Below are 15,227 nucleotides of genomic sequence, written 5' to 3'. Positions count from 1 at the left end.
ACAAATGTATTTTAATATGTAGTTTTTCAAAACAAATGAAACTTAGTAAGTATTTTTGACAAACAAATGTGTTTAATAAGTAGTTTTGACTTTCATATTCAAGGTAAGATTTTTGAAATCTTTTTATAAAAAAAGTATTTTAATAAGTGATGTTTGTCAATAAAGAAAATAAAATGTAGTTTTTGATAAAATTTAAGTTTTTATAAACTTTGACAGTATTATCTAAAAATTAGCCAAATATAGTGAATATTCTCTCAACCCTTTGACCACATTCCTTTAGTCCTTCCCGTGAAGGAAGTACAGGTATAAATTATTCATCACCTTCTCTCACCCAAACCATATTTTCGAGCGGAATATTAATTATGATGATGATTAATGATAATGATGATCTCTTGAACCTTAGCCTACCCATCCTATTGAGATGACCATTAATTCCACTTTTGATTCTAATTAGTGATTTAAATGAGGGCCCGCTTGAGATAGACACAACATGACAATAAGGTACATCCGGCCAATTAAATAAAAATAGTCTCAACATTAGACCGTCTCTCACGAGAATTTGTGATTTATGATAACCTTAATTCCACTGAAAGTGCCAATACAAAGATGTCAAACACTACTTATAAAAATACATTAGGCCAATCAACTAGGCCAGGAATGCAGGACTTTAAAGCAATTTGTCTACTATGTAGGCTCATAGCCAACAAAACAATGCTATACATTTCAGAAATTACAATTATCTCCAGCGAACATTATCCTACTTGATGTTAATGATTATGTATAACTCTTCAGAGTTTCAAGATGTACATGAACAAGCAATTCTGTAGCATGGTAGAGCCAAGACATAACCTACATGATATTGTACAACATTTCCAAAAGTATATTGCACACTAATTGTGACATGAAATCAGCAACCTTAACTTTCCATCAACAAAAGAAAAAAGATAATTAAAAGACTACACCACCGGAAAAAACACAGGAGGCGTAGAGAGCTTCATACAGGAAGGTTGTCCAAAGGTCTGATGGCTGCAACACTGCCAAACTCGGGCTGCATATACTTGTCATGAGTGACCTTCAAGACTCCTGAACTAGCAGCTTTATGGATTCGCAGGATCATCTCTGCACATTCTCTGTAGGCAATAGAACATGAGTTGAGTTGAACTGCGTAAGTCACAGTATCAGTATAACATAATTCAACAGCTAATTCACTTTTTGATTTGCCATTCGCATAAAATGGCCCAAATATAGCCCAAACCATAAATTGCGTTTTACGATTGCAATTCGTGAGAGATTAACGAATCATGTGACACAGCACTGTATATAGGGTTTTGCAGCTTTTGACAATATCACATGATTCACTAATCTCACGAATTGCGAATCGAAAAAAGCGAATTAAGGTTGTTTTTAGGCTATTTTGGGCAAATTTGAGCGAATCGCGAATTCAAAAAGCGAATTAGCTAACGAATGATGTTAAACTGGTTTTTGATTTTAAAACTTGCCTCATCTGAAGTTTGTCATAGCGTGCATGCTTTCCAAGCAATGGAGTCCATGTTGGAACCGTATGTAGGGTACAACGGGCAACGTAGACAGCTGAAGCACATAACAATGATGGCCTGAACCTCAAGGCTTCGAATTCAACCAAGCATAATTCAATGAGATAGTATGCAAGATGTTCATGCTAGAAGCCAAAGTTTAAAAACCTGCAAGTTAGAAACTGAAGGAAAACATAAAAGTAAACTACAAAATTTCTTGAAAAGTAAACTAACCCTTTTATTTGACTGAGAAGCCTTAAGGAACCTTAGCATGAAGACATAAGCTGTTGGCAAATTCAGCCGAAATTTTAGCTGCTTGAGAATTCCTTTTTCCTGTGAATAGAAACACTCCATATCAATACGCCATTTTTCAGCAAGAGTAAAGGTAAGGCAAAATCACTAACCAAACTAGAGCTCTTGAAGTTATTCACAACTTCCAAGAAATGATCTACAATGCTCCATTATGTTCAGCTATACAATAAATCTTAAAAGCAGATATGAATAACGAAACAAAATGAATGGAGTTTCCAGTGCATAACATCAATTGCATGAGTTTTCGATTGAACATGATGCATAACTTGACAAATACACAGAAAAGTTCAACGACAATAAACAAATGAAAACGTACCGTTTCAAGCATTTGCTTTACGGTGCATGGCTCAGGTGAGATACTAATCAAGTGTTTGACCTAGACCAGACACAGAATATAAGACTTATACTCGACACCCAAAATACTCGGGAAACATATAGAAAAACCAATAATTACCCTTGGATGCCAGAAGTCCTCATACTTTGATGCAAGCAAAAGAGATGCAAGACCAACCAACTGTAACTCTTTTATCTTTACTGTAACTGTCGAAAGGTATCTATCTAGCACAGCCACTGTCAGGTAAAGTGTTTCTGGAATCAGATCAAAATGGAGGTGTACCTGTTAAAGTTTAGAAGCCATCAATTGATCTAATTTAAATTAAGCATATGCATTCAACAAGGTAAAATGGAAGAGTTAATTTTTTAATAGAATCACCAGCTACTAACCACCAACCTCAATAAGCCAATTAATCAACAACCCTCGCATCTGAGGTGTAACATCTGATTGAATCCTCATATAATTTTCCATTGGTGTACTCTGTGCCTGCAACAAATAAATGACTTAAATTTCATGTAAACAAAAGCAAATTTTGTCCAAGCAAATCATTTTTTAATGAAAATATTACTGATAAAGATCTCTTAAGTAGGCAATTACAAATTTAAATTTTCAGAGACCATTTTGTCCATATCCAATTGCCCGCCATTTGATATCCAAACACAATCAACACAAGATAGATTTGCATGATTATTAGGGGGCACAGTTGGGTTAATCCATCATGATTACCATCAGGCTATAGCAAGAATGTGCAGCAAATTCAAGCTAATATAAATTCTCAGTTACACAGCTATTTATACAACTTAATACTTAAAGGTATGTTCTTCTGAAGTTACATTGCACATTTGTATAGCCAAAAAAGGCAACCACAATATGGTAGACGCCAAACATTTACAAGAAATAGGAATCAATAATTAATTGATCAAGGGATATTATTATATGATGACTATTACCTCCATTGTCCAATAATACTCATAGATGTCATCAACATATTCCGCAGCTTCAAGAGGATTACCCTCATCATCAATATTTGGAAAATGTTCATCTTCCTTGGCTTCATTTCTCACTTCTAGTAACTGCATTATAAATCCTTGCTTTTATAAGACTGCTAAATTCCTATTTTAGACATTAATAGTAAAGTAATTAATGGATTTGACCTTTGATCTTGATATCAGTGAAGATGTATATGATTTCCTGCGTCTAGATCTTTTACTAGCTGTGATGTCTGATGATTGTGGCTTTAAGGTATCACTACTTTGTGTAGGAATTCCTCTTTCAACAACTTTTTCACAAGAAACTATAGGGTTAGAAGTCTTTGCAAAAGATGCAGCAACCTTCGCTCTTCTGGCAGGATATCCAAGAGGCTTGCCTAAAGTACACATGCTCTTAGATTTTATGTTCTTTTGGTTATTAGACATATGTACACTGGTTCTGGCAAGTGGCTGCACCAAAAAATGAAAGCATTAGCTACCAAGAGTTGCAATGTAAAGTATATACTAGTCTCAAAATCACAGAAGTAAAAAAAAGAGCTAAAATTGATCCTCAATTGCATGTACAAATTCAAAATCCTCTGGTAACAGATCTAAACAACATAAGTGAAAAAGAACATGTAAATCATTCGGCCCTGTTTATACGCAACAAGCCAAAAATGGAAACAAGAAGGCAAAGACACAAATAGATTTAGGTAGAAAAGAATATAATTAACAGCCTCCATAGTCCATATTCATACACGGATACATCCATTGAGTAAGTGTAATGATTGGCATAGTACATTAGTATCATATTTGTTCATCTAACAAAGAATTTAGCAGCTTTAAGCAGTCTTCCAAAACAAAATTTAGAATGATTGATGTGGTAACGTAATTATGATAGGGATCTTCAATAAACATGGCCCATGAATACTACAATAGCAAAAATGTTCTACGCCAAATCATAGAAATACAGAAAAATTGGACGTAACTGCATACTAGAATTACACAAACTAGACTAAACCGTTTATTAACTTGGATAATTTATGGTGTTCTAAAAACGAAGTTGCCTTCCCTTAGAATCTCCAAAGCCAATAAACTAGGTTGTAATAGGTTCCAACAAAAAAGGTTGGTCATTGCTTTCAGTTTTCCAGAAGTTAGTTCATAGACAATTCACTTGTTGCAAATACATCAAAATAATGTGTCATTTGTAATACTTCCTCTTCTTTAATCGCTATGTTTTTCCATAAAAGCTCTCAGATAAAAAAGAGCAACGATGAGATTAAAATAAGAAAGTAACAGAGCGCAGTAATATTATCGTAAATTGTATCATTATAGTACAACAACAACAATAACAACAATGCTAGAGCCTTAGTCCCAAAAGATTGGGGTCGTGTCACGAATTCATAATAGAACTGGTCAGAAACTTTATAAGAAACTTCAAAGGATTAGATCCCCCCCCCCCCCCCCCCCAAAAACAAAAACAAGAAAAACTCCACTATTGTCCGTTCCATTAGAAATAAATCCAGATCATATTTTAGTTTTATAGATACTATTCTTTGTTTCTGGTTATGAAATCAGCTTGGTTTAGGCATTCGGCAAATATAGAAGTTAGAACCATGACTCGCTCAAAGCCAAAATGCAGGTGCTAGTAGGAGTTTGGAAAAACTATCATTTCAACATAGAAATACGAACTAAGAGAGAATTTTATCAAATTCAAGGGCATGGTTGGGGATGATGAAAAAAAGTAAAAAGGCATTGTCCTAACAACTTCACATTCTAGGGTTTGGTTCACTGTTTCTTCATTTCCTTTCTCCAGTTTGTTGAACCAAAAAAGCCTCAAACCCCTCTTTCCCTCTTCCTACCCAATAGCCACTTCACTTCTAATGCACCACCAACCAGCACAACTACCATGTATCAACACATTCAGCCTCCATCCCAACCACAACCACCTACCATCCACCACAACCTAGCCCCCTGCAAAATATGCACTAACGAAACCGTAGCTACAAACCATATGAACATAACAACCAAGACCTACAGAGACCTACCTAATCCACAACCTCAATCACGATTTAAAACAAAAAATCCCCACCACTTTAAACAATGTGTACCCACAAACACCCAAAGTAGGCCAACTAAAATTAGCTCTGACATAACCATCGCCACATGACTCTCCAACCGCATCATGCTTCCTCAGCAAGACTACAACTACTTATTAGATACACTTATTGATGTTTGTGGCTACGGACTTCAATAATCATTGAAGAGAACAAAAATCTAGACTTGTAATCATTGACCTAGGGTGGAGATCAGTTGATTTTCATGGATAGCTGAATTTAGAGGTTCCTTTCCTTTTCGTCAAAATGAACAAAATGGCCCCCCAATACCACAAGAGAAGTTATCGGTATAAGCATCTATTCACGGTATAAATACCTTGGTTTCCAAAAAAAGCGCCTAAGGTACGCCTAGGCGTGAGTTGCACCAAGCGACCAGAAAAAAGCCTTAGAGACTCGAGGCACCTTAGTTTTAAAAAGCGCAAGGCGTACCAAGGCGCTAAAGACCATAGAGTTTAGGCACAAAGCGCAAGGCAAAAGCGCGAGCTTTTTGTATGAAAGGTACACTTTTTCGCTAAAGCTTAAAAATCAATTTTAAAACATGTAATGCTTCAAACAACATGATATTCATATTTTAGTATCAACAAACTAGAAAATATTTATTATTCTTGCGATAAACACCACTTTAGCAAAAAACTATTATAATGGGAAAACGATGAATTGCCAAAAAAATTTTCATCTTCGCATGCTTTTTTTTTCTTAAAGAAACAACAGGTTTTCGAACTTCATATTCAAGTAAATTGAGTTTCGAGTTTAACTTCTTTTTCGAAAAACCAAGCATAAGTTAATTACCCAACCTAAAAAGGAGGCACACACGGCGTGAAGCGCATCGAGGCGCTAAGGCGCACACCTCTTGTAGTGGACTTTACCTCACCTAGCCGAAGCGTTTTCAGCCGAGCGTGAGCTCGAGGCGCAAAGCAAGGTGCGCTTTTTAAAACTAAACAAGGCGCGGCGCAATACAAGAGGTGAGGGAGAGGTGTACGCCTCATGCGCCTCGTGTGTGTTACAATTTGTTTTTGCTTATTTTAAGTTGAAGGTATTAAAATACTTGCCTTTGCTTGATTTACTAGATTACCCTTAAAGAACTAGCTATTTTTTGAATTTAAAAGAGAAAAAAACCCCTTTATTTGAACAATGATTTCATCTACTCCTATTGCATCTTCATACCCTTTGGATCTTTCAAGAGAATATGGTCAACTCAAAACTATATTATCTTATAACTTTATGTGCTAAAGTAGTGTTTATCTAACTTGCATGTTGTAATAATATGATTTTCATGTTGTTTTAACTATTAAATATGTTTTAAAATTGACTTTGGAGCCTTTTAGTGAAATTGTGCACCTCGCATACGACAACCCCTCGCTTTCACCTTGCACCTTGCGCCTTGAAAAAAAGATCTTTTGCACCTCGTGCCTCTTAAAACAAAGATAACTACATCATAATACCTTTTGCTTTTTTATAAACAATCACTTGTAGCGAAGTAAAATAAAGTAAAGTGACATGTTGTGCCTTTTTCGTCATCATTCTATGGGATGACTTGATACATCAATTTATTTGAAATTAATCTAGGAATTGGGATGACTTGATAGTTGATACATTTTTTCATCTTTGTGGTAGTAGATTAGTAGAACAGACTATTAGCAACGACATACGCATAGAATGTCCGGTAAAAGAAAGCTAAATTAATTCATAGGTAAGCGGAGAAAAAGGAATTTATAATCAAAAGGCCCAATCCCTAAAAGATAGATGCAAATATTACATAATCTCCTTATCATAAAAAGTAGTTATATCAAAGAAATTTGTGTTGCTATGGTAGTTAACCATTGTTTGGCTCGACACTTTTGATAGTCTATTAAATCACTAATAATCATTTACTCAACTTGGGTAAAAAACTTCCACAAAAGTTTTCACGAGATCCCTATCACTTACACTTACACTTATATGTAATAAAAAACTCATTTCAACAAAAAGGAGATGCCCATAAAATATATTATCAAGTACCTTGACTGATATTTTTAGCCCTCCACGTACATCCTTGATTGTTTGCTTTCTCGTGGCCCTGCAATAGGTGGAGTTATATGAAAACAATTATATATGAGACCCTTGAATTACAAAATTGAAGCTCTACATAGATAATCAAAAGCAATGCATTTGATTTGTTTCTAAGTCACAAATATCATTTTTAAAACAAAAACATTACAATAAAAATTAATCCACTTGGCATAAAAAATAGTTTATAGATTAATGGAGCACTATCAATATTATTTTCGTAAGGTGGTCTTGCCGGCTTTGAGTGTGAAAAGATTGCTTTATATCTAAAGCAGTGAAACTTTCATGTTAAAAACATAACTTTCTATGCTATTTAGCCAAAAATAAAATGGGAAACTAAGACTTCCTTAAATTCCCTTTTATTAGAATCATCACCAACTACCTATGCTATATACATTCCAATACTTAGAAATTCAATTTATGATCATAACCAAGGAAAACAAACACTAGAATTAATGATGTAAAAATTTCATTCATCATGCACAACCAAAAAAGACACTAAAATTTTCACACATTCTAGTAATAAACATAACTAAAGAAAATTATTCCTAGCCTTTGAGTCATCAAGTAGCAGGTTCCAACACATGGTTGTAGCTATAAAATTCCTTGAGCATCTAAGAAATTCCAATGAAAAAATTGATGACTTCTTGAACTTTACCTTACAAATACCCAACCTAGTCCTAGTTACAACCAATTACAAATTATATGAAATAATAATTCCAATGGTGTAAGTCAACCATGACAAGGAAATAGAACTTAAAACATTTTCCTCGAAACCTCAAACTTCAAATACTCCATTTGTTCTTTTTTGTGTGCCCACTTCACTTCTAGCACAGATTTCAAAGCAAAATTTAAGCTTTAATGTTTCTAAACACACCATTAAAAATTATAAAAATTTTATAATTAAAAAGTATGCATTAAGACCAATTTAACAAGATCTCACATTAATATATTAATATATTTTATTTTCAATATATCCCTTAAAACCTAATTTAAATATATTTATCTTAAAGTAAAAAAATTTTAAACTGGACAAACAAAAGGGATCGAAGGGAGTATAAGCTAATCACAACAAAACATAAGCAATCTTATGCAACATGTTGTATCCTTCATCATTAGAAAACGTGATGTACAAAAAATGTAAACACCAATAAAACAATCATTCAACTGTCATCCATGATCAAACACAACTTTAGGAACCAAGCATAACAATAGCAATTCCAAATAAGCAATGTACAAATACTCACTTCAGTATGAAGTCATCGTTCAATTTTTCCTTAGGAGCTTTGCCTTTGAGATTGCTCACTTGTATTATAGATTTTCCGAAAGCCCTTGCTTTTACTGAAGCAAAAAACAAAGAAATGTGAGAAGATCAAACATTTATCAACTTTTTTTGCCATTTTCCTTATTATTGAAACCAAGGGAAGCTTGAAAATTATCCAAACTCACCTGGAAAACCAATTTTTCTAGTAGATTTTTCTGCACTTCTAGTATGTCCCTGACAATAAAATTACTCAATTACACTAGTTGAGATTTTAACGGAAAGACTGAACTAAAAAAATATCGTTACTCAAATAAAAATCTAACAAGTAAATAAATAAGTTGTGCGCACAGAGCACTTTAAGTTCTATATCTATTGAGATTACCTAAGATGGAAAAATAAAGGGGAAACTACCTGCAAGTCACTAGAATCAGACTTCATTACTGGTGAAAGAGATTTCCTATAAACAAGTCAAGACCAAAAAACAAATGTGAACAACAACATTAATATGCCGGAAGAATAGTAGAAGGGAAATGTATTATGAAACCAACCTTGCAATGATATTACTTATCTTGGAAGTCCGCCTGAAAAGAAATATGGTTCAGTAAAATTAACTCTAAATTGTACTTATGTTTATTAGAACAAAAACATGATTTTTCAGTGTACAATTCAGGAACATAAGATCAAATACCTTGTCATGGTTCCCATAGTTTCATTTACTTGGCCCCTATGGAAATTAAAAGATGACCTCAGAGTTTTGGCATTGGCTGTAATTAAGCAAAGGATGTATGATTACACATACAGACTTTAGTTGATAGAACAATCAAGTTATAAAGATTTCCAATCTACCAAATCAACACTAATATCTTTAAAATGTAAAAACCACATTTTAGGCCGATTTAAGGAATATATTGTGGTCTCGGCCTGTGACAATCATATCATCCTCTATGTCATAGCACCGCAACCATTACCACAATTGAGACCGAAATTGTTTTTTTTTTACACTAAAGAAAGAAACACAAGAGTCACGCATTTACTCACCTTTTGCTGAAGGGTTTGAGGTTTTTGAGGCTGTGACACCACGTGTCAGTTTCGCCTTAATTTTTCCCTGTTCAAAGACAAAGTAGAAAGTCAAACAAGGAAAGATAATACGAAAAACATAAACAATGGATCCATTTATATTGGAGTACTTAAAGGTTGTCCAAAATATTTTGGTCACCCATTTACATAATAGTATCACTCACCATAACAAAAGCAAGATAAAGTGATGTCTAAGTAGCCACAATGGTAAACAAAAATCTCTTATATCGTAACATATCGAAATGATAATTATTTTCAAAATATAATAAATAGTCTCAATGATGAGAAAAAATTTTGTAACAATACACCAACAACTATATTTTCAAGGTAATGCAACATGTCAAGGGCTAATTGTGAGATTATGTTAATGGTTAAGTGAGAGACTATCGTGTACTTAGTGTATTAAACCTAGGTCTCCAAACACTCACCCCCATCCCTATGTCTTCTTCTCTCTGCTAGGATATTATATTATTTAATCTTCCTTCTTTAAAAAAGTCCACAATGATACTGAATAAAGCACATAAAAATCATAAAAATTAAAAAAAGAGAACTTATATTTCTTTACAAGGGTACTAAAGTAACACATTTTCATTCATGGGATTATCAATCTTATCAATAAGAAAGCACTAAGCACTCTAAGTTCTATATCTAAGGAGAACAAACTAACAAGGAGCAATAAAGCGGAAGCTACCTGTAAGTCACCATAATCACACCAATTAGCTCTCATCACTGGTGGAAGAGAATTCCTATAATCCAGTCAAGACCAAAAAACAAATCAGAACAACGATATTAATATGCCAGAAGAATAGTATTTCGGAAACATATTATTTAACAAACCAACCTTGTAATTATATTAGACTTCATGGAAGTCTGCCTGAAGAGAAATATGATATTAAAAAAATTAATCAATTACACTTATACTTATTGGAACAAAACCCAGGGAACACAAATTGACTTCGGTGTGCTATTGAGCAAACAAGAGATGAAATACCCGAGCATAGTTCCCCTACTTTCATTTACTTGGACCCCATGAAAATTTGAAGATTCCCTCAGAGTTTTGGCATTGGCTGTAACGAAATAAGTAATGTATGATTGGTACATAAATTGAAATTAGTTGATAGAACAACCATGTTATAAAGGTTTTCAAAACCACCAAATTAACACTATAGACATTGTAAATACTACTAACAATCGCATCATCGCAACCATTACCACAATTGCTACTGGGATCGCATTTTTGCATTATGGAAAGTACTAAAAAAGCCACACATTTACTCACCTTTTGCTGATGGGTTTAAGGCTTTTGAGACTGTAGTTGTACGTGTTAGGTTTGGCTTAACATTTTCCTATTCAAAGACAAACCAAAAGTTATACAAAGTTGAACGAAGAAAAAATAATATAGAAAAGATAAACAGTGTATCCAAGTAATTTTAGTCAAGGATTTGTCCAAAATATTTTAGTCAAACATTTAGGTAGTAATTTATCACTAACCATGACAAAAAACATGACAAAGTAAGGATCAAGTAACAGCAATGATAAAAAACAGTCTTTAATATCATACTGTATTTAAAAAAATTATAATTTAAAAAATATTACAAATGGATCTTAATAATGGAAAAATATTAAATATTACACCAACTAAAAAATATTTAGGATAATGCAACATGTCGAAAATTATTTATGAAATTTTGTTACTGTCAAGTGAGCGAGACCATCGTGTACTCGGTGTGAGATGCCCAGTTCTCCAATCACTCAACCCTATCCTCATGTCTTCTCTCTGGTTTGTTATTATAAGCTTTTAATCTTCTTTATTCATAAACAAACTCCAAAGCAACATTGAGCAATTTCTTAGGTACGATACAAAAATAACACAAAAGAATTCGCATGGATTCTAAGAAAGAAAACAAGCCTATAATATATTTTTGAATGTATTCGAGCAACACACTTTTATTCACGGGATTGTTAATAATTCTTTTCAAAAAATCATTTATAAATCACTTTGCACTTTTATAAATGACCAAAACAATACTTAGTTCCTAAGATGTGATATCAACATGCAGCATCAAGAAGAGCATCACATTAAATAGTAGCACAATCTAGAAATCACACACTTCCTTAAACATTTGTTCGTGTTACAACATTATGCATACTTAAACTTAATTTGTATTAATTTTTTAAAAAAAGAACTTAGTAAATTGATGAGTCACTTATACTTCACAAATTGTTCTTATCAAAAGAATTTTTCCCTGTGTACATCCCATTTATTATTCATACCCTTTTTTTTCCTAGTCCCTACTAATAATTCCATGCAAGTGATGAAGCTTACAAAGAGACATATGTGATGAAATGGTAGTTGTATTATACTAAGATGTCTTATTACTTCAACACTTCTTACGCTTCACAAAAAGGTAATAAAGTTGAGGAGTTATAATATTTGATCACTCTCTCAACTATACAAATTTAGAATTGGATATATTGATATCCCCTTCACATCCTAAAGTTGAAAACTCAACGGATACATGTATTAAAAGTGGACAATAGTAAAAACTAGATAATACCAGCTAAAAGCAATAAGATAATTCAAAGTGTAAAGTAGAACAATTGGCATACTGTTAAAGCTTGACTAGACGAAGCAATACTACATTGAGTGCCAAATACCATTGAATTCCTGCAAAGAATGTTATGAGAAACTAATTTCACAATAAAAAATATGATTGTAACCAACTTTGCATGCAAACTAGTTATTTTTTTCAAGCTACATTGAACAGGAGACGATAAATCTGTAGAAAGTAAGCTCACTTTACAAATTATATTGGGTTTTCACATTTGTAAATGCAAAATAACTTCTACTGAGCCTTTGAATTACGATTGATAATGCAAAAGAAAACATGGTTTTCAATACACAACGAATAATTTAAAAATTGGACCTGATAGAATTTTGTATTGGTCAACTTTAAATAATCTTAGACTTCATAGGCTCAACTAAAAAACTACGCTTGTATAATTCATGTTAGGCATGCCGCAATACTATTTTTGAATATCAACTTCCAATCCAGCTAAACGATGATAGTGTCGAGAAAACCAAGATGTCCATATAGCAAGGCTAAGTGGGTGTACTTTCTAACCTTACATCAAACACTCAGCTAAAAACCCACATTACTATAAAAACCAATACAAGTAACATTAACATAATTTTGTAGGATGTCGTAAGTAGTAAGTGAAAACAATTACAAAAACTAACAGATTACACACAAAAGTAATAAGAAACTAGTCAGGATTCACTCTCACCTAGAACCACTAAGCTTGTCAAATCTAGAAGTTCGACTCTGAATATTGCTGACATCGGCTAATGCCCTTCGTCTAACCTTGGTCTTGGTCATAGTCTTGTCTGAACCAACAAGGGAGCTTGTTAAAGAAATCATGCACCAAAAAGTATTGTTGCACATATAATCAGAAGGCATACCAAGAGTATCATTGCTGCTTGTAGTCGCCTCAGTGCCACTTATATAAACCTTACTCTTAAAAAAAGAAATAACAGTTCAGCAATGAAACAATACACCATCACAAATGAAAGGGAAAAGTGCTATACTTTGTTAGTCGTGTTACTCGCAAATAGAGTCCCCTTGCCTGTGTTTGACACGAGGGAAGTCCTCCTAAAGCACAACAGTTTCATGTGTGATTTTGATGATAATGAAAGATTAGAATCTACCCAATTATATCATAATTCCTAAATTCTTTCTAAACTTGCTATGACATGCAACAAAAGACCTTTTACAATGTGTATATTTACAAGGTATGGAGTTAGGGACTAATACTCTGACTTCTGTAACACAATGCACTTCAAATTTAAATACTTTGAAATACTTTATTTGTACACCAATAAAATCTATTCAAAATAGCAACATAAAATACAATATAATAAACAAATGTCCTCCTTCATGAAACATACAGCAAGACTACCTTTCAGAGTAATTTGTATGTTAATATGATTTCTTAAAGAAACATAAGCATGCATCTCTACAGATTACCAACATAGCATCTACTTTTGACAATTTAGATTTGGTATCATCGCATGCTTGAAGCCTTGAATAGGAGGTAATGGAATGTTATAATGATGTCCCTCTGATCTGATAAAATGATATTTGCAGATTTCATACATAAAATACAATATAATATACAACCTTGAAAATAAATAAAATGCATGCATTTGAAAGAACAAGATATGAACAAATAAAATCCAACCAACTTACAAAAACTTGGTATCACCATTAATGCTGTTCCGACCATTGATCTTCTTCTGCTTTTCTGAGTAAACCTTGAATTTACTCATACCAGCTATTCACAACCACAATGAACAAAAATTTAAGTAGAATCCAAAAAAAAAATGCAAAATCAAACCCAGCCTATCCTATAATTCAAAAAAAAAAAAACATATATAAAAAATTTACCATTCTTAGCAGGTCCAGAACTCTCATTTTTGGCCTTGGAAGAGACACAACGGAATGAAATTGGAGCCATTAAAATTAAAATAGAAAATAAGTATACAACTAATTAAAAAGTTAGGGTTAATTAGTACCTTTAGAATCACCATTTTTACTGCATGATCTTGAGTTTCTTGGAAATTAATGTGCAATTAACAGAGAAATTTTAGAGTGAAAAGTGAGAAATGAACAAAAAGAATTAGGGTTTGAACATCCAAAAACCTTGAATTGAAGAGAAAATTGTATTATTGGAGATGCGTTGAAAACACAAGGAAAGAAAGTGAACTTTGGACAAGAATACCCCGTCCCGCCTTATATTTTTTTGAATTCAAAATAGGGATGGTCTCATGGCTAGGGGGTTCAATGGACCGTATAAGCAGTGGGCCGGACTTAAAGTAAATATGGGTCGGGCTGGGCCTGGCTGGATAAGGAAAGATCGAAAAAAATAAGATAAATAAACAATTTAATTCCAAATATAAGATTCGGGAAAACTTATGTCCCAAAATAAGCTTCCGTACGTCCAAGCCTAGCCTCGGGTAAGTCGCTGTTACTAACAGCGAATAAGAAGTAAAATAAAAATTAAAAAGTTGAAAGTCGCTGTTAGTAACAGCGACTATGAAGTTTAAAAAAAAAAAAAAAAAAAAAAAAAATTTATATATTTTACTGGGCTAAGACTCACATAACAGCAAGCCCAAAGCCAATTCACTTTAACCTTCAAACAATTATCTAATAACAGATGAACTAACTATATAAACTTGTAATTGTTTGATTTATCTTCCGATGTGGGACTGTTTTCTGGAACACATCAAAATAAATGAAACCAAAAATTAGCTCACGAATAGGGCACCGATGTGGGACTGAGGTACTGAAGAGCACCGGGAGTGGTGAAGAGAAGCTCACGAAGAGCCCTCCTGTTAGGGTCTACATTCTCAACGTTGATGCTAGCTTTCTTCGATGGATTAATAACACCAAGTGATGGATGTGTTCTATTCGTGAGCTCTTCGTGAGCTTCTCTTCACCACTCCCCGTGCTCTTCAGTACCCCAGTCCCACATCGGTGCTCTATTCGTGAGCTAATTTTTGGTTTCATTTATTTT

General features: G+C 33.4%; 1 protein-coding gene across 2 annotated transcripts; it reads right to left on the bottom strand.

Annotated features, from left to right (window-relative positions):
• Positions 1–552: 552 nt before the first annotated feature.
• Positions 553–14,406, bottom strand: LOC130802908 (putative cyclin-B3-1). 2 transcript variants are annotated; one of them, XM_057667020.1, is made up of 26 exons: positions 14,227–14,406; positions 14,099–14,132; positions 13,901–13,985; positions 13,240–13,303; positions 13,114–13,168; positions 12,939–13,038; positions 12,261–12,318; positions 10,930–10,996; positions 10,642–10,717; positions 10,492–10,524; positions 10,342–10,396; positions 9,612–9,678; positions 9,262–9,337; positions 9,122–9,154; positions 8,985–9,030; positions 8,759–8,807; positions 8,557–8,650; positions 7,262–7,319; positions 3,333–3,617; positions 3,129–3,251; positions 2,575–2,664; positions 2,299–2,460; positions 2,161–2,220; positions 1,767–1,865; positions 1,500–1,678; positions 553–1,130 (listed from the first exon to the last, which is right to left on the bottom strand). In XM_057667020.1, exons 1-26 carry the CDS (start codon positions 14,239–14,241, stop codon positions 995–997), a joined length of 2,199 nt encoding a protein of 732 aa, XP_057523003.1. In that variant the 5' UTR covers positions 14,242–14,406; the 3' UTR covers positions 553–994. The 2 variants fall into 2 exon arrangements, with proteins under 2 accessions (XP_057523003.1, XP_057523004.1); XM_057667021.1 differs by lacking the exons at positions 13,240–13,303; positions 14,099–14,132; positions 14,227–14,406.
• Between the last annotated feature and the right edge of the window lie 821 nt (positions 14,407–15,227).

Source organism: Amaranthus tricolor, chromosome 16 (assembly GCF_026212465.1).
Source record: "Amaranthus tricolor cultivar Red isolate AtriRed21 chromosome 16, ASM2621246v1, whole genome shotgun sequence".
Lineage (NCBI taxonomy): Eukaryota > Viridiplantae > Streptophyta > Magnoliopsida > Caryophyllales > Amaranthaceae > Amaranthus > Amaranthus tricolor.
The sequence above is the reverse complement of the archived record's forward strand: the minus strand, read 5'-3'. Positions and strand labels throughout refer to the sequence as shown.